At 59.6% G+C, this 26,789-nt stretch overlaps 1 protein-coding gene across 2 annotated transcripts in view; it reads left to right on the forward strand.

Moving 5' to 3' along the window:
• Positions 1-1,639: 1,639 nt before the first annotated feature.
• Positions 1,640-26,789, forward strand: part of PPARGC1B (PPARG coactivator 1 beta) — a 43,408-nt gene continuing 18,258 nt past the window's right edge. For both annotated transcript variants that reach the window (XR_004253907.1, XM_032197086.1), the window contains exon 1: positions 1,640-1,742. Coding sequence is in view for 1 of the 2 variants with exons in the window: in XM_032197086.1 (XP_032052977.1) it covers positions 1,659-1,742 (84 nt within the window). In the remaining variant the exon portion in view is untranslated. The remainder of the gene's footprint in view (positions 1,743-26,789) is intronic.

Raw genomic sequence — 26,789 nt, forward strand, 5'->3', positions numbered from 1 at the left:
CCTGTCCCTATCCAGTTTCATCAGCCTGCCTGAAAGAACCCCAGGCCAGAGGAGAAATCCCCGAGCACAGGCTGGGCTTTGCTTTGCTAATGCTCCCTGGTGCTGTGGGAAGAACTGTGCTTGCCTGCACTACCAGGATAGAAAAGGTGTTTCTGAAACACAAGGCTATGGTGGCCTGATTTCAAACAACCTTTTACAAGCAATTCCCACAAATAGTTACTTCCCATTTGAGTACAGCTCGTTTAAAAGAAATCACAACATACTTGAACAAGAACCTCACTTTTTGTTCATCAAATTCCTCCTGAAAGACTACTTTTATTGCAAAGCCTTCCTGTCCTGCTTCCCCCCCCCCCCCCCCCCCCCCCCCCCCCCCCCCCCCCCCCCCGATGGGGCAAAACCCCCCATTTTCAGCTCCCTGCAGCGTTCAGCACATGTACCACTTGCAGGAGGGGCTGGGGGGAACAAACCCCAGGTCACCACCAGCAGCATCAACGGGGAATCCGAGTCCTGGTCTGCAAGGCACTGCACGTGCCCACAGCAGATTCCCTTGGGGCACTGTTGCACTGCTTGGTGGCAGTAATTAGGGATGAGGCAGGGCAGCCTGAGGAAGAGCTGCGGGTAGCTTCTCCTTGCTTTCTCACCCCCCAGCAGCCAAGCCGCCCCTGCCTCATCTCTCCCCAGCAACACGCAAACACGCATGGTCTGCTGACATCTTTTGGCACAGGGCTCGGAGTCATTGGGAATACCCAATGTTGCTGCATCACACAGTGCTGACGGCAGGTCCTGAAGCAGAGGGAGACTGCAGGGTTTGGAAACGGCCTCTGAAACAAGAACAAGGCGAGAAAGCTGATGGGCAGCAAGGCTTTTGTGCTGGAGGAAAACCCCCTTCTGTTCAGCCATCGGAGCCCAATGCATCCCTCTCCAACTAGGGCGCTTTGTTTTCCTCAGCTGTTTGGGCATATCAGGATCCTGCAGGCCTGCCTGAGCCACCTGGAGGGCTGTGAGGGGGTGGGCTGTGAGGGTATGGGCCCATCAGGCTGCAGGTGTACACTCGTCTGGCCGCACACCAGCTAAGCCAGGCTGTGCTGCCAAGCCCTGCTCTCTCCCTGTAATTGCTTCGGGTAAGCACACAGAGCATCCACAAGATTTGAGGCCCGCCATCAATATTTCTGAGAGGGCTTTTAGCATCTGCACGCCTCCAAACCTGAGACAGCAAACGATGCACGTGACATGAGCTGCTGGCTGGAGCGGGCTGCGGGGGGAGGGGGGCTGAGACAACAGAGGGGACCCGAAGCCCCCCCGTGCTGCTCCTCACTCCCCGCTTACCCCCAGCCCACCCCGAGCACCTCGGGGCACCTCTCGAAGCCGGCCCCCTGCGGTCCCCCTCCCCGCACGCCTCCCCCCCCCGGCCCGATGCCTGCCGTCGGGCCCCCCTCGTCGCAGGCAGCAGCGCTGCGGCTGCTCCCCCCTCACCCCTGCCGTTCGGGGGCCGCTCGGCGACCTGCCCCCCTTTTCCCCCGTCCCCCCCGCGAGCCCCCGGACCCCCCCGGTTCCCTCCCCGGCTCCTGCGGGCGGGGGCTGCGAACGGCTCCGCCCCGGCGGCCGCCCGGCTCCTGCCGCACGCTCGGAGTCGCCTCAGCCCCTGCCGGCGGTGGAAGATGGCGGAGCCGGGGCCGGACTGCGGCGCCCTGCTCGACGAGGCGCTCTCCTCCTTCGTCTTCAACTACCTCGCCGACAGCCAGGTGGGGGGGAGGGGGCGCCGGGGGGGGGGGGGCAGAGCGGGCCGGGGGTCCCGCCGGGGCGCTGCGGGGATGGGGAGGGGAAGGGGGGTAAGGGGGAAGGGCGCCGAGGTGGTCCCGCAGCGGGACGCCGTCGGGTTTGCTGGGGAGGGGTCTCGCGGAGCGACTCCCCCTGCGCCCCGCTCCCAGCCCCGGCCTCTCGCGAGCCCCTGCGGCGCGGGGCCGGCCCCGAGCCGGGGATGGGGGCGTCGAGGCGGGGGACCCCGGAGCGGCTCCCCCCGGCCCTGCTGCAGCCCCCGCTGCGGGGGGGGGGGGGGTGCGGGGGAGGCGGGAGCCGGGCCGGGGGCTGAGTCATGGGCAGCGGCACCCGCACGCCCACGGGCTGCAGGCTGGGGGGGCCGGGGGTGCTTCGTGCCGCACCGCGGCCACGCCGGGCTCCGGCTGCCTTTTGGACGGAGCTGGGCGTGCAAATCGGCTTAAGGCGCCTTGGCAGCTCCCGCACCATCACGAGAGCGAGCCGGGCCGGCTATAGGGCTCGCATGCTTTTCCATTTTGGGGGCTGAAGGCACCGCACAACGAGCCGGGCGGCAGCCGGAGCCGTGGCTGGTGCCGAGCTCCCCAGCGGGTGTTTCGCAGGCAGATTGCCGGGGCTGGTGCAAGCGGGAAGAGTTTTGTGTAGTTATATATCATCCCTCCAGCCCTTCACTTTCATAACCCCTGATTACAAAATAGCTCCGATTGTGCAGCTAGCACGTTCATCCCAACCCATGCTCTCTCACCAATCCAACTTGGGGATTGCACACAGTGGGGTTATGCGTGTGTGTGAGGAGGGACATCCGGCTCTAATCCTGCTGTTTGGGTGCAAAACAACATCTCCAGGCTTGGTCAATCAGATTTGCCCCTGGTCCATGTGCCAGCCAGAACCAGGAAGGTCTTGCCACCAGCTGGACCGGTGGAGTCCCGGCGCTGCTCCTGGTGTGTGCCAGCGCTCCAGCCTGGCACAGGACGCAGGCAGCTTGGTGGGGGCAGAGTGGCGGGGAGGGTCGCGGGCTGCTAACGAAGAACCGATGACAGGCTGATTACAGAAGAAGGGTCAGGAAGGGTGAGAAGTGGGCCAAGAAGGTTTTGTAAGTGGTTTGTGCCTTCTGATTCGGAGGGATTTATTATTGCTGGGGGGAATGCCGGCTGGAGAAAGGAGGCTGGTTTTGCGAGGTGTCATCCCCGCAAAGTGTTTCAGAAAGGCTGAGCTCCCCCCATCCCAATTACTCTCTAGGCAGGTGAAAGTTCCTGGCTCTGCTTCCCAGCAATAACCTGCCAGTTGTCTACGTCTGTAACGTGAAGTGGAAAGCTCGTGTGACTGCAGCACCTATCTGAAGGGTGGCATTGCTTTGCTTTTTTGTCAGCATTTGACGTTTCAGTCTAGGAATCTTATTCCAAAAGGGGACTGGTAAGGCTGAAAAAGAAATCTTGAGAAGTATCATCCTTCTCTGGTGCAAAACCACCATGTTGTGAATACCCTGCAGAATTTGGGACTGTGAAATGGCTTGCAATGAAATAAGACCATTTTTATGGTACCTCGTGAATAAGGCTGGCTGTGTTTGTTGCCTCCGTTCCTCTCCCTCTCCTGTACCTGCACTATGTTGGAGGAGGCACTGTCCATATGTGCATAGGGTCAGTGCTGCTCTGATGCCTGCTGGTGCGTAATCTTACGAGCAGCAAACAGAGCTGGGCAGGCTGCTGCGGGTTCCCTCAGAAGTGCCATGCAGCCTGGGGTTGTTGTACAGTTGTACGGCGCAGTGGCCACTTTAGATAATTGCATTTCCTCCCTGTCCCCCCTGTGCCCTCAAGGGTTAAAGGCTGGTGTGAAAAGGGAGGAAAAGAGAGGGGAAAAAAAAACAAAGCAAACAAACAAACAAAAAAAAGTGTGATTTGCATGCATTTGCTTTAGAAAGGGCTGAAGTTGTAAGTGTGCCTGGTGCTTGTACCTTAACCTCTGATGAAACTGCAGTGGTGGCTCCAGCCCTGGCGCTGTCACATGCTTTCTTCAGAACTATAAACGAGAGGGAGGCGGGTCCCACGCTCCCTCTGACGTCTCTCCCCATTACTACTGTACTAGCCTCTGCTTACAACTGCCTTGCTAACTTCTCAATGAAGCCCCAAAGCTGCTCCCACATGGTCCCCACTGTTCCAGCACGGGATCAGATTATCCTAAGAGGCTGCAGTGTCAGGAGGCCACAAGATTATGAATGTTACCCAGTTCCCCTGTGGAAATGTTGAGGCAGTCTGCTTCTTCCCCCAGCACCTCTCCTGCTGGGTCCCCGCGCTCCTCCCCGCTGCCTCCTTTCGCAGCAGGGTTAGTGCAAGGCACAGCACGACGCGTGCAGGTGCCTGGTGGTCCCTTCCCCTTGGGAGGGCTCTCGTGGAGACGCACGGAGGTTTAACGTGGGCATTTGCATCAGGTCCTTAATTATCTGGGCTTGTGCTGAGGATGCCTGCTAACCTCTATTTACATATCGAGGGCAGTGATGATTCACGTGGTGCATTGCTACAGAGAGAAAATCAGGGTTCTGCACTCAATGCCTGCTTTTTTCCTGCCACCCTCTTTTCCATTTTAACAGCAACGGGAAGGGATTTTAGTTTGCAGCGGCTTGAAACGTGTCATTTCTGGGTCTGTATAATCCATTTTGTGCAATACCACACCCCAGCTGCCTGGGGCTGCTTTGCCCGGTGGCACCAGGCACTGGAAGGGTCTGCAGCAGCTCCACGGAGGGGTCACCAGCCCCGTGTCCTGCAAGAGGCATCAGCATTAGACTCATGGCTTCAATTTGTTTTAAACCCCTAAACAAAGTGCAGCAGGGAAAACAAAACAAAACAAAACAAAAAAACAACCAACAAATAACAATAGGCTGCTTCTCAGAGAGATGCTTGAAGATCACATGAACTGAAATACTACATTCCCTCTCTAAGTTCCGAGCTTCCTGCTAACAGCTTGATCCGTCGATGAGTGCAGAAAGCATGCCAAGGCCCTGGGTTGCGCAGAGGTGCATCAGGCGTCCTGGTATTGTTAGTAATGATGTGGGTACTGTCCCTAATTTCCGATAGTCCTCACTGAGCAGACTGATATTCTGCTTTTTTTGCATGTGGTGGGATCTGGACGATGGAGGCAGCCCAAGGGCCTGGGCAAAGGCTGCAGCGTGGGTCACAGGGCCCCGTGCCACAGAGGCTGGTCTCCTCTCTGGGGGCAGCAGGTGGGCTGCAGCATGGTGGTGGGCACAGAGAGGGGCTGCTGGTGCTGTTTTGTTTGCAAAGCAGGACCCCCGCAGCCGTGCACTCTGCAGCTTTGGGTACAGGAGACGGAGAGTGTGGTGTGCTGCTGAGAACCACGGGAACTGGAGAAGCAGAGGAAGGAGGGCTGGCCTCAGACCCAGCCCCTTGGCAGAGCCTGGGTTTAGACCTGCTGCTTCCAGCCTTGGATCTGAGCGGGTCCTTCTCACCCTGGCAGGACCCCATGCTGTCCCTTGCCTCCGCCCTGCCTGCACATCCCCTCCCTGGTCCCATGCCGTAATGGAAAGGCACCTCTCCAACAGGTGAATAATTAAGGTCTTAACCTCGTGCCTTAAGCAAAGGGAGCTTTGTGAAAGGCACAGATTTCTCTCCCACATTAACCTTTCCAATGTCAAAAGCCTATTTGTAGTTAGAAACTCTGCTTGCTCCGTCACTTAAGTGCTGTCGGTTGAAAATGAAAAATGTCCCTGGGGCTGCAGGACCTTCTTCGCTTTGAGGAGCAGGGCTCCGTGGCCCCTGGAGCAGGGCTGGGGACACGGACACCTGTGGGGCTCTGACAGCACGTGCTGTGTTGGTGGGGTTGGGACCGGGCTCATGGGAGAGCCCACGGTGACTGTGCTAGCAGGTAGTGTGCTAGCAAAAGCGTGCTGACAAGGATGTGCTTGCCCTAGGGCAGCACCCCTGGGAGCCTGGGAACATCACCCACCGGGGCAGGTCAGAGGTGATGTGAGGGGACTTCCCGTGCTTCTGGGACAACAGCCACTGCAGGCACCACTCCTCCTGCCTGTCTGTGAATCTGGGGACACAGCTTCACCGAGACAAGGGGCACTTCCTGGGCCTGCACGCCCTAGGAGAGCACTGCTGGGCTCTCCATCACCCCAATCACCCCAGGGAAGGGCTGTCCCCAAAGATAAGGCCCTGCTGAGCAAGTGGCAAGAGGAGCCTGCATTTCTCAGAGGAACCCCCTCAGGCCCCTGCTCCATGGCTGAGTCCCGCTCCATGGCAACCCCGCACAGGCTTATATATCTCATGACGCTTTGGCAGAGCGAAAGCAGTTGAGCAGAGGGGGAACTCTGCATGCTGCCTGCATGGGGAGGGCCGTGGGGGCATCCCCAAGAGCAGATCTGGTGGGCGCCTGCTGTATGGGTGCAGGTGAGCGGGCGCCCTGCTGCCTGCGCCACGTGCCGGGGATGCAAGTGCCCATCATCGCCGACCAGAGCTGTAACGAGCCAAAGACTAAAGGTTAAAGTTAATGGCGCGGACAGGGAGGTGAGGTACAGGTACACTGACCTACTTCCAGAATCAGCCACACTGCTGTGCCGTTGGCACCCAGGTAAAGGCTCAGCCAATGTGCTCCCTTCCACTTATCGCTCACTTCTTTTGCTTTTCAGCACTTTTCCCGAGCTCCAGCCATGGGACTGTGCAAATTATTATTTATTTATCATTTTTTTTTAATTAATTGGAGCTTCCAAGAAATGCCAAGGACTTTGCACAGATCTGGCAGTGCTCGTGGTCTCGGCAGTGCTCTCCTCACCTGTCTCTGTTTGGCTGTGCCTCCCCAGGCGGAAGGCAGCGACCAGCTCTGAGCTGCTGCTGCGAGTTGTTGCATTAAGCTGGTTCACCTCAGAATTAAGGCAAGGGAAAATAAAAGCTTGAAATCTCCTTTGGTTCTGTAAGAGCTGGAACATCCCCAGGGGGGTCCCGATGTGGTGTCAGCATCCTGAGTGTCTGCTGGTGGGGGTGCAGAGACGGGCACAGCCTCAGGGGCGGTGTGATGGCCCCATCCAGTAGCCAGACTAACCTTTGATCACTCTTGGCTCCTGGGCAGATGTGTGGGGCTTAGGGAAAATGCTTTGCTTATCTGGCCTCCTGCTGTCCTGAGACAAAGCGCTGGGTGCTGGGCACCTCCCTGGCCTGTACCCGGAGAGACCAGTGCTCTGTGGGGAGGATGTCCCTCGGCACCACGGTCTGCAGGAGCCCAGCGAAGACCCTGAAGCAGCACAGGGGCTGCTCACATCCTCCCATGCGCACCACCCTTTCCTCGTGTACCCTTTCTGTCTGGTGAGGGGCCACGCATGTGTTTCCCCTCTAGCAGGGAGCAGAGGGGGAGACCCTGGGCTGTGGGCTGGGGTGGGAGAGACCCCGGTGACCGCGAGGACTGATGTGACACTTCTCTCTTCCCCTGGGATGCAGTGTTACATGCTTTATGTGGATGTTTTTGTGCTGAGGTGGCTGAGGATGAAGCGACTGCCTCTAGCTCTTGCAGCAAATGTGATTGCAGGGCAGCGGATCTTCACTGCGATGCATTTTCTGAATTCTTCCTCTGCGCCGCTTCTGCACTGAGCATGGGCTGCCTGCAGCGACAGGGAGCACGCTGCCTGAAGCAGCCCCTTCTGCTGAGCCAGCACTGCTGGTCAGACACCTCAGTTCCTGTTTCAGTTTGCAGAAAGTTCATCACTGCTGTTGCTTTGCTTCCCTGGCCGTTGTTCAGGGAGGCTACAGGACCCCGTTCAACCCAGGCAGATGGGGCGGTGGGAGTGGGGGCTGGGATGTTTCATCCTTTCCCCCCTGCCAAAAGCTGCTCTCCCCACCTAGTCCCCGAGGAACCCTCATTTCCTAATTTTCACGCACATCAGGAGCAAGGAAATCCTGTGGGGGGGGGGGGGGGGAGATGGAAGGGAGAAGGCAGGCGGGGATCCGGGTTGGGGCTGCAGCATGGCAGGAGCAGCGTGATGGGCGGTTGGCCGTGTGCTGCGTCCAGCAGGGAGCCCAGCTGCCTCCCGTCGCCTTTCTTCTCCCCCCTCCCGCCCGGATGGTGGGGGAGCTGTGAGTTTCACTGCCTGCAAGTGACAGGTGTGGAGCTGGCGAGGGGACCCAGGGCTGGGGCAGCCCTGGGCAGGCAGAGGTGGGGTGCAGGAGAGCAGCACTGGTAGCAGGCAGTATGCTCCATGTCCCCCAGCTGCGGCAGCCTGCTTGCTGAGCTCATCCTCACTTTGCTTTTTGCCAAAGTGCCTAGGTGGGAGCAGGTTACGTTGTTTTCTTTTATGACGAAAGTGCCCATGTAGCTGTGGGGTGTTGCAGGAAGCACCACAGCGACTCTTTGTGCGCACAGGATTCCACTGGGGCTGGATGCGTGGCTGGCTGACAGCATGCAGCCAGAGGTGTAAAGCGTCGCGCTCACACGGCTCCTGTGGAAGGCCATGCAGGGCAGGAGCTGGCTTTCCTTCCTGCTCTGTGAGCACCAGTGCCATTGCCCATCTGCACCATCCAGGGTGTTGCTGGAAGGAAAGCAGCTGCGGTGTGGCCGGTCCTCGGGGGCTCTCCAGGCTGGCAGCCTGGGTGCAGCCCACCTGTGGGGCGATTTTCTGCCCGACCTCAGCACGAGGGGCCAGAGAGCAAAGTGGGACACGGGGAGCGTGGCAGGGATTTGTACCGGCACAGCCAGCACTGCCCTGTCCTGCCACGCACAGGTTGCACACCTGGCACCCAGCGCCGCAGGGCTGGACTTTGTTCCAGCCCTGGTCTCCTGATTTCCTAGGACTTGCATAGCCTCGGTGCAAATGTTTGCAACTTCCACAGCCCTTTGCTTTCGGCTAGTTAAACTTTGCAGCGCCGCTGGCTCCTTTGAAACCACAGCCACTTAGCTGCTCGCCTTCCCCAGCCCTGCCCACGGGATGTGTGTGCAGCTCAGAGGCATGCTCCAGCACCGCGGTGCCAGCGGGGTTTTTAAACCTGCCCCGGAGCTCCGCATAGCAGGAGCTGAGGACTTTAGCCAGCCAGCAACGTGTCTCCTTGTGAGCAGGCTTGCTCACAGGTGGTCACGACCTAACCGTGCTAATAATGAAAAGAAAAAAATGTAACTGCCTTTCTTAAAAAGGAAGTTTCTGTGTATGTGTGGGCCCCACCAGGAGAATGGCACATGGCTTTTTTTGGGTGATAAAACCAATTACTCAGATAAGAGAACTCGGGTCTTATGAAAACTGTGTGGTTTTCTCAGTCTGAGAGGTTTGTTGGTGCTAGAGCTGTTTTTTTTTTTTTTTTTCTTCTTGCTGTTGTGTCCTTTTAGGAAGGAATATGAAGCCTATTTCTATGTATACTGAAAATGAAAGTACTCAATGCGTGTCCCCAGAAACTCCCGCTGTGCCCGCTACCAAACCCACTGGCACGGAGGCTGCTTTTTGGGTGGCTGCAGCAAACAAAACCCCGGGAGCTGGCGCTGGCCCCAGGTTCAGCTCAGAGTGGAGCAGGGACAGCTGCAGCCCTGCGGCTTTGGGATGAGAGGCAGTGGGTGCACGGGACACGCTCCTGCATGCGGCTTCTCTCCTCGCCAGGCGAGAGGCTTCGGGATGTGGAAGGCGGTGCAGGAGGAAGGAAGCCAGCAGCCGAGCGGGTGGGAGGTCGCGGGGAGCTATTAGGACATGCGCGGGAAAGGAGGGCTGGAGCTGCTTGGTTTGTTTGCTGCTGGAGGTACAGTGCTTGGGGTGCCTCCTCACCCCTGTTCGCTCCTCCCTGTGCTTTCAGTCATGCTGCCGACGGGGATGGGTTCCTGTCCTGGTGACCTACTGCTCACTGCAGGGCCAGGCAGCCATGCTGGAGCCACAAGGTGCCACTTGGGCACGTGGTGAGCAGAGTGGGTCCCAGGCAGGGCGCTGGGGCAGGGTGGGTGCCCTCAGCTGCAGCCCCTGCTTTCCTGCCTCTGCAGCAGCCCGCACTGCCTGCCACGTGCCTGCGTGTCCCTGTCCCAGGGACCCAGCCCAGCTCTGGCAGCACATCCCCGAGTCCACCAGAAATGAAACGTGGGGACTGTCCCCGGCTGTGCTGCTCACTTACAGCACTTTGAGGACCTTTGAAGTTTCTCTCTGTCTTTACGTAACCCGAACTAATTCTTTTTGGAAACAGCCACTCTAGCTCATTTAGATACCTAAACATAGGAGCCTCTCCCATGGGAGGATAGCCCGAGAGGGCAGTGGTGGGGCTGGGAGCTCCGTGGGGCTGTGCTGGGCAGTTCAGACCTCTCCCCATGGCTGCCATAGCTCGCAGCATTGTGGGGCAGCGCCGGGCGGTGGGGAGCAGGCAGCCCACTGGCACCCCAACTGCAGGCTTTCCTCTAAATGCCTCCTCCGTGCCTTTAGAGGCAGGAGCCCATCTATGCCCCAACACGCTGCTTGTTAGCTTTCTTTGGAGGAAGGAGCTGGATTGCAAAACACGTGGAGTGGAGCTCGGCTGCAGGAAAAACCTCTGGTCCTGTGCCACGACGGGGGCTGAGGCACCTGAGGGTGGCAATTCAGGGCCGCTGGAGCAGGGCCCTGGAGCGTGACAGGGGCTGGGCAGGTGGGAAGGGAAGGCAAGAGGAGCAAAGGTCCTTCTGTCCTCAGGTGTATGGGGCACTGCACGCATCAAAGTCCTCTGAGCTCGCTTAATGAAGGATGTGGGATCTGCCCCTTTGAAACGCCAAGCCCAGCACACCTCCCAAGAACCATTTCCCCTTGTCAGGGCTGTCCTCACAGGGCCCTGCTGGTGGCCTTCCCTGCACCTGCGATGAGGGTGCCTGGGGTCCCTCCGCAGGGAGCAGGGAGCTGCCCTTTGTGTCAGTGTCCCAGGAACCTGGAGCACGAGGCACACATATGCTGCTCCAGGTTCTTCATATTGATCAGCACTCAGAGGGACAAGCAGCTGCCTTCTGCCTCCTGCAGGACAGCAGCGGGTCCCTCGGGTTTTGAGCCTTCATCTCTGTGCCCACCACCAGGGCACGAGCTGCCTGGTAGGAGGAGATGGCGTGGGTTTGGAGAAGGCCTCTCGCTGTTTTGGGGATGCCCTGCTCCGCAGGGTGCTGCTTGCTCCACGGACATGGTCCTGCAGGGTGAAACAGGGCAGGTTGCAACTGCATGTCCCCGGTGGGAGGTAGTGGCATGGCGCAGAGGGCTTGGAGTGGCCCCAGGATGTCGGTGCTGCTCCAGCAGATGGCTGAAACCATCGCGCCCTGCTCTGAGGAATACAAATGCGCGGCAGATACAGTTACCCATCCCCGAGAGCGGTGTTAGCTTTCATCTAGATCGATATCCCCGCCTGCCTGTGTCTGCTGGAGCACTCAGTTGGCAACCCAACCCCAGCCATAAGGAGACACCCGCCAAGGCTCTGCTGCCTGCCCCAGCTCCCCCTGTCCGCCTGTCCATCTGCCTCAGCATGCAGGCAGCCAGCACCGACCGCAGCGCCGTGGCTGCGCTGCTGGACCCCTTCATGCGTAAAATGTAATAAATAGGGCCATAAGCCTTTTACAAAGTCTATTTCCACCCTTGGATCTGGGATTTAATGCATGGCTGCTTAGTGAGGCTGAGGATTTCAGGGGTCAGCGGGGCTAATTGCACTGCTGCAGGAACAGGGTGTGCGGCAGGGTCCCGCACACGGCCAGAAGGCGGTGGCAGAGACCTAGGGGGGGGACCTGGGTCCCATCCTGCCCCGTCCCCGCACCAGGGCCTGGAAAGCAGCCGCCACACGTGGTGGCTCAGCAGGTGACCCTGGAGAAGAGCTTCTTGGCAGGCACCAGAGACTTTTTGGGTTGGGGGGAGCTTGCTGCCACCCTGCTGGTCCTGGTTCTGGGTCACACAAGCCGGGCTGTGGTGGCACACGTGTGCTCTGAGGTGGTGCCACTGGGAGCTGTCCCCAGGGCCACCAGGAGCGGCCGAGCAGCTCCGGGGCACAGAACCAGCCTGGTGCCGTGGTGTGGGCTATGTGCCTGGCCAGGACGGGGCTGGCTGTCGGGGAAGGCCATGCAGCATGGGGACAACCCACAGGCAGCACGAAGGGACCCAGATGCCCCCAGGTGGGCTGCTCAGCGGGGCCCTGCCAGCGGCCGCAGCAACTGGAGGTGCCAGCTCTGCTCCATCCCTTCCCGGCTGATCCCCAGCTGATCCCGCCATCTCCATCTCACCAAGTGCTGGAGTCTCCATGGAAACAGGCATGGTGGCAGCACCATCACCCGCAGAAACCGTGCGGGATCCTCTGGCCTGCGCCAGGCTGGCTCAGGGCTGCCAGCCCCCTGCTGCTCGTGCCAGATCTCTGCGGGCTGCAGGATGCTGCTGGGCGCCTGCAGTGCCCCTGCCTGTGCTGTTGTGTTCCTGGAGTTGCAGCAGGGTCTGATCCATCAGGGCCTGCCAAGCCCGGAGAGAGCTTTGAAGGATGCACAAAAAAAACCCACACAACAAAAACAACAAAAAGAAACAAAGTGAAAAGCCCTATAGTATTGCTATTAATAGTTCCTTTTGTCAAAGTTATCTTTAGCAGCTTCGTTCCCACCTTCATTCACAACAGTGATTGCACGGGCCTGATGCTTCTCGTGGGTGCCCAGGTGGCTTGGAGGTAGCCCTCCCTGCCACGGCTGATGGAGAGGGATATCTTTCAGGGCTCATTTTTCCCTGGTGACTGCAGCTGTGAACTCTGCTTTGCCTCTCCTCCCACTTCACCCCTGCCTGAGCTCCCAGGCAGCATGGCTGGGCTGTGCCAAAAGCTTTCTTCCTGGAGTATCCCTGCTGGGAGCCGCAGCAGTGCTGGGGTTGAGCTTGGCAGTGGAGGAGGCAGAGCCCAAGCTTGACTGCCTGGGATGGAGCAGATGTTTTCTGCTTGTATCTCAGGGGGTGTTTTCATCGCTTTCAAGCCCTGGTCCTGCTTTCCCTCCACCATCCATCCTCAGAGCTCCTGCAGGTCCTGGGAGGGCTTTGAAGGTGCTTTGAGGCTTGGTGCCGTTCGGCCCCTGCGGCGTGGCAGGATCTTGCAGCACCTGAGAGGGCAGGGCGGCTTTGTCCTGCTCTTGAACTCCGCAGTCACAGAGCGCCTTGGTTCCTGGCCTAATCCGTTCCTGCGTTTAATGAGCTGCCTCATTAGAGTGTCTTTCCCTAATAACCACCCCTCCAGGTTGGGCGAGAGGCTGCTGATGTTCGCTTGTGGATAACTGGAGGCTGCCGAGGGCCTGTCCAGGTGCTGCTGGGGTGCAGGGTGCTCACCACCCCCCTCCACTGGTGCCTGCTCCCTGCCAGGCACGGTGCTGTGTCTTTTTTTGGCATTGCAGTGAGGCTGTGAAGAGGGGCAGCATCCCCAAGCACCCTAAACTTTGCCCCCCTTGCATTCCAGCCCAGGAGCTGCTCCCAGCTGGTGGCAAAAGCACCCAGCTTTACCAGCCCCAAGCCACCAAGGTGCAGGTGGGGAGGAAGGAGAGGGGGTGGCACACAGGTTGCACTGGGAAAGCCATCTGCCCTGCAGGTGGCCAGACTGGGTATACTGGGTCCAAACTGCCCAGCCACCCAGACAGGCTGGTCTGCAGTCTCCCAAGCAAATATACTTACCTGCTGATATCCCGTACTCGGGCTCCTGGCATGAGCCTGCCAGCCAAAGCCACGCGTGCACCATGGGCCAGGCATGCTCAGCGCTGCAGGCCTGGGCGGGTGCGCTGCCAAACCTCAGTGATAGGGTGCCAGCTCGCTGCCACTGTGCTGGGGACCTTAGGCGGCTGCTTTTGGTAAATGGAAATGGAAATCTCCCTCCCAAGGGCCTGCTCTGTGCAGAGTGCCTGTGGTTTGTGGCAATGGGCTCCTCAGGGAGGCCATCTGGGGGATGTCGGTGCCATCTGGTCCCCAGCTCCATGGTGGCTGCCCCAGTCAGCCTGGGAGCCTGGGGCAAGGGGAGGGTTGCTACAAAGGAAAGGGTTCAGCGGTGCCTCTGGCAATGTGACAGCATTTCACATCTGCCACAGCACGTGCTGAGCAGCCCCTGTGTTGGGGCCATGGTTTATAGGGTGGCGATGATGTAAGGAGGAAGGCGCCTGGTGCTGGCACTGCTTATATTTAGCTGACCCACTTGCTAAGTGGGGGCTGCGCCCTGCGGGACAGGGAAGGTCGGGCATGGCTGGCACTTCTCCAGCAGGATTGGTCCCTGGAGGGGGCAGCCCCACCAGGAAATCAGAAGCAGCACTTCGGTGGGAGATGGGGCACATGGGGTGCTTTCCCGAAAAGTGCCACTGCTCACGCTTGTCCTTGCCAAGCTGGAGGGGACATCATGTTCCCGTCCAATGGCCTCCCTGAGGTCCCCTTGGCTCGCTCCAAGCTGGCGGGGCTGTTGTACCTGGAGAAGGGCAAGTCCCCGAGGTGGGTCAAAGCAAAACACGTGCTGCGGAAAAGGAAATTAATTAGAGGAGCTTTGCTTCACTCCAAGCAACTGGAAAGGCTGATGTTTTTTCTGATGGACGATAAACTGATTGTAATGACAAAACCTCAACAAAAGCAACGCTTTTAAATGCTTTCTTAATTAATAATTCTCAATAATTACTTGACGTCAATGACCAATAAACATTTCAGAGAAAGGAAGTTGCAGTTAAGTGCCGATACCTTTGTTCCTCCAATCACTGCGCCTGGCTCCTCAAAGTCTTGATGAATCCAACAATAAAACCCAGGGAGGGCCAAAGCTGATGTTTTTAAAGGAAAAAAATAAGCAGGAAAAAACAGTCAGTAAGGTGTGTGCATAGGCAGAGGGGGGGACAGCTGAGCAGCCACCCCCTCTGCCCATCCGCGGGGTGGCAGCGCCGAGTGGATGGCCCCAGGGGATCCCCTCTCCTGCCCCTCCGGTGCTGCTGAGCTCCGCAAAGCCCCAGTGCCCCCAGCTTTGCCCCTGGGGTGGGCTCTGGGGGCAGCTTTCCCAGGGGAGCTGGGGTTCGAGGGTGAGCGTCATGTGCCCAATGGGGCCACCTCCATGGCTTCATCTTGCAGGTGCCTGCCATGTGCCTCCTCCTCCTCTTCCTCCTCCCAGCGGTCCATCTTTAGGGCAGCATCTCCCAGGCCCTGCCAGCACGGCCAGCTGCATTTTGTCAGGTGGGGGTCAGGGGAACCCCTCTGCATCTGATGTTGAGCAGAGCCTCGGGAAAATGTTGAGCAGAGCCTGCTGCTCATCCCTGTCGCAGTGCCCCTGGCACGAGCACGGTGCTGGGAGGGTTAATATCCTCCTCCTCCTTCTCCTCCTCCTCCTCCCGGCCTCACAGCCATCTTAAATCCACTGAGCTGGAGACCTGCAGTCCCGTTCCCTTTTACAGTATGTGCCAGCCGGGAGCCCTGCCGGCTCCTCCGTCCCGTCCTGCTCCTTTCCTTCTTTGGCTGTCCCCATGCTGCCTGCCCGGTGCCGCTCCCCCCGCGGGGCTGCGGACAGGGCAAGGGGCGAGGTGCCAGGGGGTGCCGGGGCTGGGCCAGGCTGGGGCAGCAGGCACGGGAGGCGAGCTTTGCAGAGGTTTCTCCTGGATGGTCCCTGCCAGGAGCCAAGAGAGATGCCAGCCGGCATGGCAGCAAGCTGCAAATCCCTTGGCAGGCAGCGGTGACATCCTCCTGTGGGGGCTGAGTCCCCGTCCCAAGGGCCAGCAGGGGAAACTGAGGCACGGCCATGGTCAGGAGCTGCTGGAAGTGCACGAGGAGATAACAGAGTGGGGGAGCAGGCAGCTTTGGGAGCCTTTCACAGCAAACCTGCCCTGGGGGGTCATGGTGGTGGGGCGAGGTGGGGAAACCTGTGCACCGATGGAGAATTGGGGTGAGAACACAAGGGTGGGAGCCCCTCGCAGCAGGGCTGGGGTGCTGCTTGCTGCCTGTCCTGCTCTCCTCTAAGGGAGCCGCCGGATGCGTCCCCATCACTGCTTCGAGCGTGTCCCCTGGCTGCCAAGCTGTGTCTGCCTCCTGCCAACTCTTATTTTAGGGCTGTGTTTCTCAGCTGCTCCTGGCTCCATGTCCCTGGCGCTCGGTGGCCTGCTACCCAAATACCAGCAGCAGCACGAGGATCTGTGGCCCTGCAAGCCCAGGGGAAGCAGGGGAAAGGCCCCGGGGCTGGGGAAGGACGGGAGCTCCAGCCTGTCCCTCCCTCTCTCTGCAGACCCTGCCGCAGAGAAGGGCGAGCACCCCAGGGAGCACGTTTCTGGCTTGCTTGGGTTGTTGCAGGCCTGTGCTCGGGACAGGCCCTGGGCAGGGGAAGCAGGGGGAGCAGCCTGTGAAGGCACAGGGATGTTTCCTGATGTGCTTCTGGCCCTGCGAGCTGTTCCTTCTGGCCGGGGCTTACTTCCCAGCATCCACTCTCCCCCAGAAGATGGACTCCTGCCATCTGCAAGGTCTGTCTGAGAAATGGAGCATTTAAACTCCCCCCTCACCCTGAGGGGGCATGCGGGGAGAACCCAATGGCTTCAAGTTTCCCTGCAGGCTCAAAAAAATGAACTGGGTTGTATGTTGGTTGGAAGATGGTAAAACCAGGGGAAAAAGGGCCAAAGCATATCCCCTGTCTCTGGTTCCCAAGGGGACCCTGACTGGGTGGCTTTTCAGCTTCGTTGCATGAGCTGTGTGGCTTGTCTTGCCTGTCCCTATGGGGGAACAGCCTGGGGTGTGATGTCCTTGTGTCTGGGACCCCGAGCCCATGGGGTTTTGGTGGGGGATCCTGGCGAGCTGGGGACCCAGAGGTGTCCTTTGGCCGTACACTGCGGTCACGGGTCAGGAGATATGGCTGTGACATGCTGGCAGTGGTGTGCCTGGGGGCACAGGTGTCCCCGCGTGCCCCGGCAGCGGCGCGGGATGCCCGGAGTTCCCGTCCTCCTTGGCCCTGTCTCAACGGGACTTGGCGCCAGGAGTGGAGGAGGAGGCTGCTGCAGGCAGCCGGCAGCGCCTCATCCCAGCGGGGCAGGGACGGGCTGGCTTGCAGATCACCCCGTCTCTTCCCCATTCTGCCCCATTTTTCCCAGGTGTTGGGACATGGCAGCAAGTGGGCAGCCCTTGGTGTGGCATTTGGTGGCGCTGGCCAGAGCGCAGCCCCCTGCTCTTGTGCAGCAGCTGGGGACATGAAAGTGTCCCCGTGGCAGGCTGGGGGTGCTGCTAGGGGAGCAGGGCCCAAAGCGTGGTGACAGCCAGCATTTGATGGCCTCCAGGTCTTCACCCCTTGTGCTCTCTGCCAGGGAGTCAAGTCAAGGAGGGTGCAGGTCTCTAGAAAATGCTGGGGGGCATCTCCTTCCCTCAGGGCTTCCTGAAACATTTGCCACAAATGTCCGCTCGCCCGGAGCCCCAGGTGGATGGTGAGTGCAGCCAGATTGAGCGCTGGCATCCTTGGCCGTGCTGGCTGGCAGAGCACACCTGCGTTGCATCAGCAGGAGAGCTGCTGAAACCCTGCTCCTGGGGGCTGGATCAGCATCCTGTGCCGGGTGCCCTGCGTCCCACCGCTGCTCGCAGCAGAAGCCTTTCCCACTGAGGCCATGCCCTCTAAAAGAGGTGCTCGTGCGCCTCCAAACCTCCAGGATTCAGAGTGGGGGATTTGGACCCGCAGCATTTTGCCAGCAAACCAATCCCAGGAGACAGCAGGGAGAAGCCTCGTGGTACGTGTGGTGCTTTGCACCCTGTTTGTCTAACCATGCTGCTCCTCCTGCACCTGCTGCAGGCTTTGTCCTGCACAGCTGGGAGGGATTGTGGGCATATGACCAAGCTGTGCTGCAGAGGGCATCCCTCCCAGGAAGGAACAGCGTTTCCATCCTGCTGTCTGCATGACCTGGGACGCAAATTTCCCAGCTTTCTCCAGTCCTTTGTGGCTCTGCTGCAGAAGCCTGAGCTTGATGGGGCTGCTGGGGTGCCCAGCGGTGGGGCGGTGCCACATTGTTGCCTTCTTCCCTCTGCAGCCCTGGCTGGGCTCTGACAGTGGCCTTGGCGGGCCGTCAGCACAGCATCCTGGCTCCTTGCACCAAATCTAGCAGCAGGCACGCTAACAAATGAGGAGTCTATATTTAGATGCAGTCTGGAGAAGTGTCACGGTGTTGCCAGCAGATTTTACTATTCAGCGCAGGCAGGGTTCCCCGCTCCTCCCGTTTGATGCCACCTTTGCAGAAAAGCTCATAAAGGACACCCAGCACGGGCTGGAAAAGCACCCCAAACAAAGCACCCTCTGTCTCTGGAGCTCGGCACCTGGGGGGGAGGTGTGGAGCTGAGCTTCCCAGGGAGCCTGGCACAGGAGCTGCCTCAAGGCCTGTTTGGTTTTGGCACAAGCCTTATTTTTTTTTTTTTTTTCATGGAAGTTGATGGTAAAGAAACACGTTGCAGGGATAGAGCCCATCTTTGGTGCCACCCCAGCCCGGTATCACCTCCTCCCCCTGCACCGCCACTGCTGCAGCCACGTCTCCTTTGCATCGGCTGGGCTGCAGAGCCCGCTGTGTTTTGTGAGGAGCACTGCAGAGGCTGGCTTTGCAGCACTTCTCCCTCCCCACAACCCCCTGGGGCTCCCCAGATTGGACACCCTTGGCAGGAGGAGCCCGGGGTCCAGGTGCAGCCATGCACCTTGGCGTGCCAGCACCGTGCCACTGACACCATGCGGTGCTGGGCCACATGGTGCTTGCAGCACCAGCAGCCTCTGCCCTGGGGCTGGTGCGAGCAGCCAGGGGATTAGGGAAAATTTCCCTGCTGCTGCCAGGGCTGCCAGGCCCCCACTGACTCAAACAGCAGCACGTGAAGTTCCCGCAATCCTGAAACATAAGGAGAGGCAGCGGTGTTGTGCAAAGCAGGAAGATCTTTGCATGGAGCCAGGCTGCTCCAGGTTTCCTGCCCTCCCGAGGGAACATGAGATTGGTGCTGGGATGGGTGGGACGAGATTTGCACAGTGGCGCTCAGATCCTGGGCGTTGCCCCCGTTTTGCAATGCGGCAGAGGTTGTTTGGAGCAGACGTGGGGTCCTCTCTGCTCCTAGGCTGGGGAGGTAGCAGGGGCAGAGCCAAATGCCAAAGCATTCCCTTGGGGCATGAGTGTGGCTGAGAAACCTTGTGACAGATGCGGCGATGCCTCTTTTGTGGCTTGTGATGTCTCTTTTTCCCTGCACCCCTCCAAACTGCGACTGCAGCAGGTCACAGGGAACAGTTTGCTCAGGTTCCTGTACCCCACCGAGGATGCAGACAGGGTGGGAGACCTGAGCACGGCTGTAATGATGGGCAGCACTCACCAGCAATGTGGCAAGCAGCCCCTTTCCACCTGCGCTGCGCCCTGGGGTGTGTGTAGCCAGAGCTCCTTGCTGCCGGTGCTGTGCCGGTGCCAGCTGCGCATGGACAACCTTTCCTCCACTCCCCCATGGTGCACTCTGCATCGGCAGCACGGGGACGTCTGAGGACACCTCAAGGACTGTGAAACCTGCTGACGGGGCTGCTTCACAGCTGCCTTTTGGTGCCTCCATGCAGCATGTGGAGAGATAAGAACATGCCGTGCTGGGGGCTGGCGACCCCCCGGGTCTGCCCTGGGCACCCAAGGGAGGGGGACACCTCAGTGGCAGGGCACAGCGTGCGGAGCTGGGGGGGACAGAGGCACCAGCAGCCGTTTGGGGAGGAGGAAGGAGGCACCTGACTGCGAGGCAGCCGTCCAACTGGTTGAAACGGCTCCTGCTGCTGTTTGCACAAGCAGGCATGGCATGGCCGGGGCTGGGAACGAGCGGCTCCACCCGGGTGCCCATGGCTGGGAGCCCTGTTTGTGCCAGAGCAATGGATGCTGGGACCGAGGGGGCTGCTTGCTGCGGGGGTGGCGTGTTTGCCCCCAGAATTGTTGGGGTTTTGAGGCTGGTTTTACCCATGGCACAGGCAGGGTCCACGCAGGGTGCCCAGCCTGCTGGTTGGAGCCGCAGCACTGCTCCCCAGGGTGACATTGGAGGCGAAGACAGCTCTGCCCAAGGACACCCAGCCCTGCTCCTGTCCCACAGCCCTGACACAGAGCGGAGGCAGCAGGGAGAGGCGGCTGGCCTCCTCTGAGCAGGAGGTGGATTGGATAAAAGGGGCTGGGTAACTGGAGCTGCTCACATGGCTGGGGAGCTCTGCCGAGCACGGGGACCATTCTGCCTTTATGAAGGTGGCACCTGGAGCAGTCACCTTAAGCCCTGCAAGCCCTACCGTGGGGACACGTGGCTGTGAGCAGGGCAAGCTGCCTGCACGAGGAGCCCCTCGGCTCTCATGCTCCCGGTGTTATTCATAGGGAGCTTAGGACTACCCCAGCCTGGTGGTGGCTCTGGGCTAACACTGGTCCCTGGGCACTGAGCTGCTGGACTTGGCTGTCAGGGCTGGGTCGCAAGGCCAGCCTGCCCCAGGGACCCAGCTTTAGGCTGATCCCCAAATTCACTAGATGTGGGGAATGTCAAAAATGGAGGGGACATGGCTTGAGAGCGGACACAGCAGTGAGGGCGGTGGCACAGGAAATGAAGCAGAAGGGGCAGGGGCAGGTCTGGTTGGGCACCAGTGGTGATGCTTCTGGGCTGTGTCTGCACCAGGCAGGGAGGAGGGGACGGGAGCAGCCCCCAGCAGCCCCCAGCAGCCTCAGTGGGGAGCGGCCGGGCCCCACCTGGCGTTTACAGCTCCCTGTATGCCCGCTGGTGCCTCTTGGGCTGGGGTTTTGGGGAGGGGAGAGGTGTGGTCCCTTGCAGGGGGTAATTTTGAGGAGCGCGGAGCTTTGTGTTTGTGTGCGATTGGCCTCGTTAGCATGCACTCCCAAACAAGCATTTTGCCCTTGGAGGGGTTTTTTTATCTGCAGATCTCGGAGCACTTTCTTGCTGGGGTGAGTCACTTTTCTAGGGGGCAGAGCGGGGAGCACCCGCCCCCCACGGGAGCTCTCCAGGAGCAGCCAGGCTGGCGGCACCGGCCCCAGTGCCCTGCGCCCTCTGCAGCTGCCAGCATCGCTCCCTGCAGAGCCCAAACATGGGGCAGACACTTGCCCAGGTGGGATTCTGCCTGCTCCCGGGGTACCAGCACGGTGCAGACACAGGAGAGGCTGCACGTGTTTGGTGGTGTAGCTCTGGGAAATCCCCGGGCCAAACAGGTTACGCCAGTGAAAGTGCGGCTGGGTGGTGCTGGAGTACACCCGCAGCCAGCCCCGCAGTGCTGGTCAGGGATCACACCTTCACCATCGTCTCGCAGAGCTGTGGTCCAGTCATGGGATACGAGTCCTGTTACAACCTGCTCCATTTCACCTTCCCAGGCCTTGCTTTCCCCTGGTACCAGCTGGCACAGTATCGATGCTGTCCATCAGTTAACAGAGCTGATTGCCCAGCAGGGTTTATGCTCACCTGGAGAGCACCAGCCCCTCTCCAGTGCCTTTCCCACCACTGTTGTTGTTGGTTTGAGCCACACGCGGTGGTGCCAGCTCTCTGCAGTTTGGGGTGCAGCAGAGCCCAGAGGTGTTGATGCCCACACTGTGCCCAGGCTCCCCCCACGACTTCCCTGGAGCACCAGCAGGGTCGTACCACAGCAGGACCAAGCGGTGACCCCGTCAGGTGGTGACACATCTGCTCCGGCTGGGCGCTTTGCAGAAAATGGACAGAAACTGAAAAGGGAGAGTGCAGGGCTGAGGGGATGAGCAAGAGTAAGGAGAGAACCCCCGATTCGGGAGATAGGGCAAATGGGGACCCTGCTCCTTGTCTTGTGGGGGGCCTGGCAGTGCAGGCAGGGCAACAGGCATCCTGCAGAGCAGGGGCAGGAGCCAGCATGGGCAGCGCTGCCTGCTCCCTGCAGCTGGGGGATGCAATGAGGGGTGCAGGGGGCTGGGTAAGGAGGGCTGGGCAATGCGGGCGCTGCCACCCCCGCTGGGATATAGGCCTGGGCACGAATGAACAGGTCTGGTGGGAGGGTGCACAGAGATCAGAGTGGTTTTGCTCTCTCCACAGTGGTTTTCATCCTTAGATGCTTTGCAAGAGCTTCGTTTTCCACATGGGAGCTGGGTACAGTGAGGCTCGGAGGCACAGTGTGCTCCCAGGGGCATGCCAGCCCCTGCTCAGCCCCCAAAACCTGCTCTTAAAGGCTGGGATGTGCCGTGCTGTGCCATGCCATGCCATGGGAAGCCAGCGCCTTCCATCCCTGAGGGTGGCTGGGCATGGGGAGAGGGGAAGGGGGTGTCCTGGCCACAGGTATAAAGGCTTGGAGTGCATACTGGCAAGCGTGCTGGGAGGATGCTGGGGTGTTTGAGCCTGCAGGCAGTGGGAGCAGGGCAAGAAATAATATTGTCCCCTCCTTAGAGGGGGCTTTGGTGACCAGCAGGAGAAAGGGTCCATGGAGGCCCGTTTTCGGTGCTGGGTGTCCTGACCATGGCACTGAGCGTGCCCATGGCAGCGATGTGTTGGGGCCAGAGCTGCTCAGGCTAATGCGGGAAGATCTTCCCTGTGCCTTCTTAACCTGGGCTTGAACCTTCCCCGTCTCCCGCCTCATGGTGATTAGTGCTCAGTCAGTGCTTTGCTTCCTTGTGGTGCCAACGGCAACAAACAGTGGCCATTCTCCTGTGCCAAACCCTCTGGCAGGTGGGAGGGAGGTGTCCCTCTGTCCCCTGCCTGCCACCCCCATGGCAGGATGGGCTGGGGACAGGCTGCCCCAGCATTCCAGCTCTGCACAGGGTGAGACAAGGAACATCCTGCACCGCTGGGCACAGACCTAACAACATGATAGTGCAGGGCCAGGCTGTGCAGCAGCCACCAGATTATCTTTGCCCGTTCCTCAGCTCTGTGTGTGAAGGGCCAGGATTTGGGCTGGCATTAGCCTCAGCTTCCATTTCACGGCTGCGGATCTGCTGGCACAGAGATCAGAATGTGCCGAAAATCTGAGCCCTCCACCCACAGTACAGCAGGACTGCACACGGAGGAAGGGCCCCCCGCTTGCTTCCACCCCTCAGGAGCTGTGAGTTGTGTCCTAGGCCAGGAGAGAAGTGTATTTCAATAATTGTAGCTCATCCCCTGCTGTCCTCACTTCTCCTGCCAATTCCCAGCCTCTAGACAGCAAGCACTGCGGCATGCCACTGGATGGAGAGATGGACAGCTGGGTCCCTCGCCATTTCCCAGAGAACCCCAAAAGCCTCCTGGCTTTTCCACACCACCTTTACGAGTCCCTGAGTTCATGGGTTCCCAGGACCACAGGAGCTGGCATGGCCAGGGGAGCTTCACGAGAGCAACAACACAGACACGTGGCTCTGCTTGTGCCTGTAGTGTGGGCAGCTCCGGAGGCAGCTCGGGAACCCGGTGTGGCATGGGACGGGGATTTGTACCACGTTCCCTGTGGGAAGCATCTCTGGTTTCCTCCCCATGCTATTACTGGTTCAACCTCTCTGCCATTCGTGGTGCGGGGAACCGCAGGACAGTTGCTCGCTGCCTCCTGGCAGGGTTTTGCTCTTCCCCGACTGGAGCATCTGTGAGGGGCTCAGGTGAGTGCGTGGTTCCCATAAAGAGCAGTGCCTGTGGAGCCGAGCTGGTGATGGCCACAGGGGGATACACGAGGGGAGGACATCTGCAGTTCCTAGGGGACAGAGCAGGCTGGAGGAGCGAAGCGGTGGCTGGTGGCCAAGGGGCAGGCAGGGCCGCTCCTCCTCCTGGCCCCCCCGCCAACCCCATCCGACCCAGCAGGGCCCTCCCTCTGCCCACAACCGTCATGTGGCCCCTGGCAGCCAGAGCATCTCAAGAGGAAGGGCTGAAAATAATTGCCTGCTCATATTATCCTTTCAAAAGGCAGGAGTTGCTGTGGTGGGGAATTTTGGTGACAAACAGCCTGGCTCAGGGGCAGCTCCCCGCTGAGTCAGGTGCGCGCCCAGTCCCGTGGCACAGCCTGACCCCCGCAGGCCCCACTGCCCCCTGCCCCCGTGGCCATCCTCAGGGGCAGTACCCACACCACCTGGGCCACCTGGTTGGGCACGCGCCATCTGCTGCTCCTAGTTTTGGTTTTGGGGCAGATAGCATGGAGTTCATTAAAACACTGCGGGGGTTCAGGACTGGCTCTACGCTCTGCCGGTTTGCTCCGTGGGTGTGGGATAAAGTCGTGATGGGGGCCAAAGCTGCCTGATAGTGCACTGCCCTGGACAGGACTTCTGTGTCCCAGCTGGGTGCTGAGCACCACTGGCACCCTGCTGTGTGTGCCTGCGCCGGCACAGCTGGCAGCCTCTGCCCAGCAAAGCGCATCCTGCACGCTTGGCAGCAGCCGCGTCTTCATTAACTGGTGCTGAGAGATGAGAGGCCCTCTTGGGGATCATCCTGTCCTCCACTGCATCTGCCTGCTGCCCCTTTTCATCGCATGGGACAAAATAACCTCCCGGCCTGGTTTGCTGCCTGTGCCTGGTGGTGTGGTGGTGGCACAGGGGGTGATGGCAGTGGTGTGGGGCTTTGGGCTCTGCAGTGCCTGCAGCGCATCCAGGCATGGCAGGGGCTTGAGGTCTGTGCCTATCCCACGCAGAAATGAAGTGGCATCTGCACCCTGAGCCCAAATAAACAGCCGTGGGTGCGGAATTAGCATGCAGCTCTGCAAGCTGCGATGTAAGAATTCTGCTGCTGCCCTTCTTCCTAAACTCGACACACCTTTGTTTGAAATGTTCCAGTACACCTTTGTTTACTCAGGGCATTATCACCACTATCTCAGACTCCTTTCTTCTGGATCCATGTTGTGACTCAAGGATAGTTTACTGCAATTTCTTCCATCTTTGCTCCATATCAAAGACACCTTGGCAAGTTCGTGTTTATTGTTTGTAGTTAAAGTTTAATATTTCCTACTACTCGCATCTCGTGGTTGATCTTAATTATACCCCTCTAATGTAAGACAAAAGTCAGTGAATGAGAACACTTTCGTTGTGCTTTTGGCTACGGCCGTGCCCCAGGCCCTGCGCTGAGTGGCCCAGCGGGTGCCTTGTGCTGCCCACACAGCTTCTGGGCACCTTGCCTGGGGAGAGGGGTGCTGTGCGGGGTGCTGGTGCACCGTGCAGTGCAAGGTGTTGGTGCAGGTTGCTGTGCGGGGCACCAGGGCTCCCCCATGCAGCAGCATAGTTTTTCTCCCGACTGGGCTGGATCAATAAAACAGATCGATATTGATTAAAAAAAAAAAAAAGGGAGTGCAGAGGGCAAAATCCCCTGACCCTAGCAGGGCAGTGAGGTGTCGCAAGCCCTGTGCAGAACCGGGAAGATGGGTTCTGCGCTCCTTGCCCCCCCAAAGGTGCTGTTGTGCAAAGTCCCCGATCTCTCTGCCCTGCAGCTCTCCTTTCGTCCCTGTCCCAGGGCCAGGGCTCTGCAGGGAGAGGTCCCATGGGGACCCCAGCATGCTGCCTATAAATATCTCGGGGTGCCGAGGGGTGGCTGGGCCGCAGGCACATCCTGACACTGTGCCTCCTCCTTCAGAGTGACATTTTGTCAAATGCCATGGGGAGGGGGGCTGCTATCTGCAGGCACACGCTCCGGTGACCTTCACAGCTCTGGCCAGGTGCCTCCTTGCTGTATTTGCGCTTATTTATAGCTCTCTCCTCCATCCATCCCCACCTCTGCCCCCTTCCTGGCACCGATGGGGAGCTGCCTACCGCGTGCCGGCACCTCTTATCGGGGGACAGCAAGGGAGCCGGCACATCCCCGCGTGTGACAAGGAGCTGGTGGCAGCTTGGGGACAGGGAGAAGCTGGGTTTGGCGCGAGCTGCAGGGTGCATGCCGGGGCATGGCCAGAGCCCCCCTCGCCTCCCTGCCTCCATGCTGGGACCCAGGGCTGCACACCGGAGCATCAGACATCCGTCCTACAAGGGCCATGGCACCAGGGACAGGTGGCCCTGGGACAGGGGGCAGCCCCTTGCTGCCTGCCCAGTTCACCCCAGTGAAACAATCGCACAGTGTTTGCCTCCCCGCTTGTCTGCAATCCCCATTTCAAGCAGTCTGTAATTACGGATTTCCCTGATAAGCCCATATGGCTGCCTCCAATACCCCTGCCCGAGGATTTTCATTCTTTTTTAGACACAGACTCGGGATGAGGGCATGGAGCGGGAGGCTCCACACCTGCACCTGGCAGGCAGTGGGGCCAGCACTCCCTGAGAGTTCTCTGCATTTTCTCACCAGTTTGAGCTGCAGCCAGGATGCCATGGGCTAATTTGGGGCTCTGCCTCCTGTGTGTGGATGTACATTTATCCCTTAATGCCTTGAGCAGGCACTTAGTGGTGCGGAGGAAGGAGGCTGCTCGTGGGGTGAGTCACGGCCTTGCTCCTCCGCAAGGACGCGGCCTCTGCCCCTGTCCCTTGGCCTCCCCAGGCAGCCCCTGTTTTCCTTCCCTTTTTGTTCGCTGGGTGCAGGGAGCAACGAAGTGGCAGGTGAGCGGCAGGCCGATCACACAGCATCCCAGGGACACAGATACAAGCAGCGGCACAAATCTGGCCTTACAGGCTTACCTGAGATTGAGTTATTGAGAGGCTGCTGTGCCCCGTCCAGCTGCGTCTCTGCGCTGGCAGCCTTCAGAGGCCACCCCTCGTGCAGCCTCGCTGAGCACAGGAACGGGCTGCCCACCTGTCCCCTGTGCCTGGAGCTGGGCTGCAGAGCTCTTGGCTGCTTCTTCAAGGGGCTGGAGGCAGGAGCCTTGTAGAGAAGGGCAGTTCCTACCCGCTCCATCCCGGGGATGAGGAAAATCTCTGCCACAGCCCAGCTGCAGGAATGGTTCACTGGTGCCATGCACAGCAGGCGGGGGACCTGCAGGGCTCACCGCTGTGCATCAAGGGGAGCTGAACTGAAGAGCAGGGTGAGATGAACTCGTCCTCATGCTCATCATCCGCCAGCACCTACGCTGAGCACCGCAGGCACCATCAGACCGAGCCACCTCGCTGGGCGGCTGCTGGGTAGGACTGTCCTGGGGGCATGCCGGCCCGGCCCCAGCCACGCTCACCAGCAGCTGGTTTAGCCCATGGAGCCCAAGTTCACGTTGAAAAAGAGGAAAACATTTCCTGTCTCATGAATCCAATATTTGAATTAGAGCTGGGCTCACTTCTATGCAGAGATA

This window comes from Aythya fuligula, chromosome 14, assembly GCF_009819795.1.
Source record: "Aythya fuligula isolate bAytFul2 chromosome 14, bAytFul2.pri, whole genome shotgun sequence".
Taxonomy (NCBI): Eukaryota; Metazoa; Chordata; class Aves; order Anseriformes; family Anatidae; genus Aythya; species Aythya fuligula.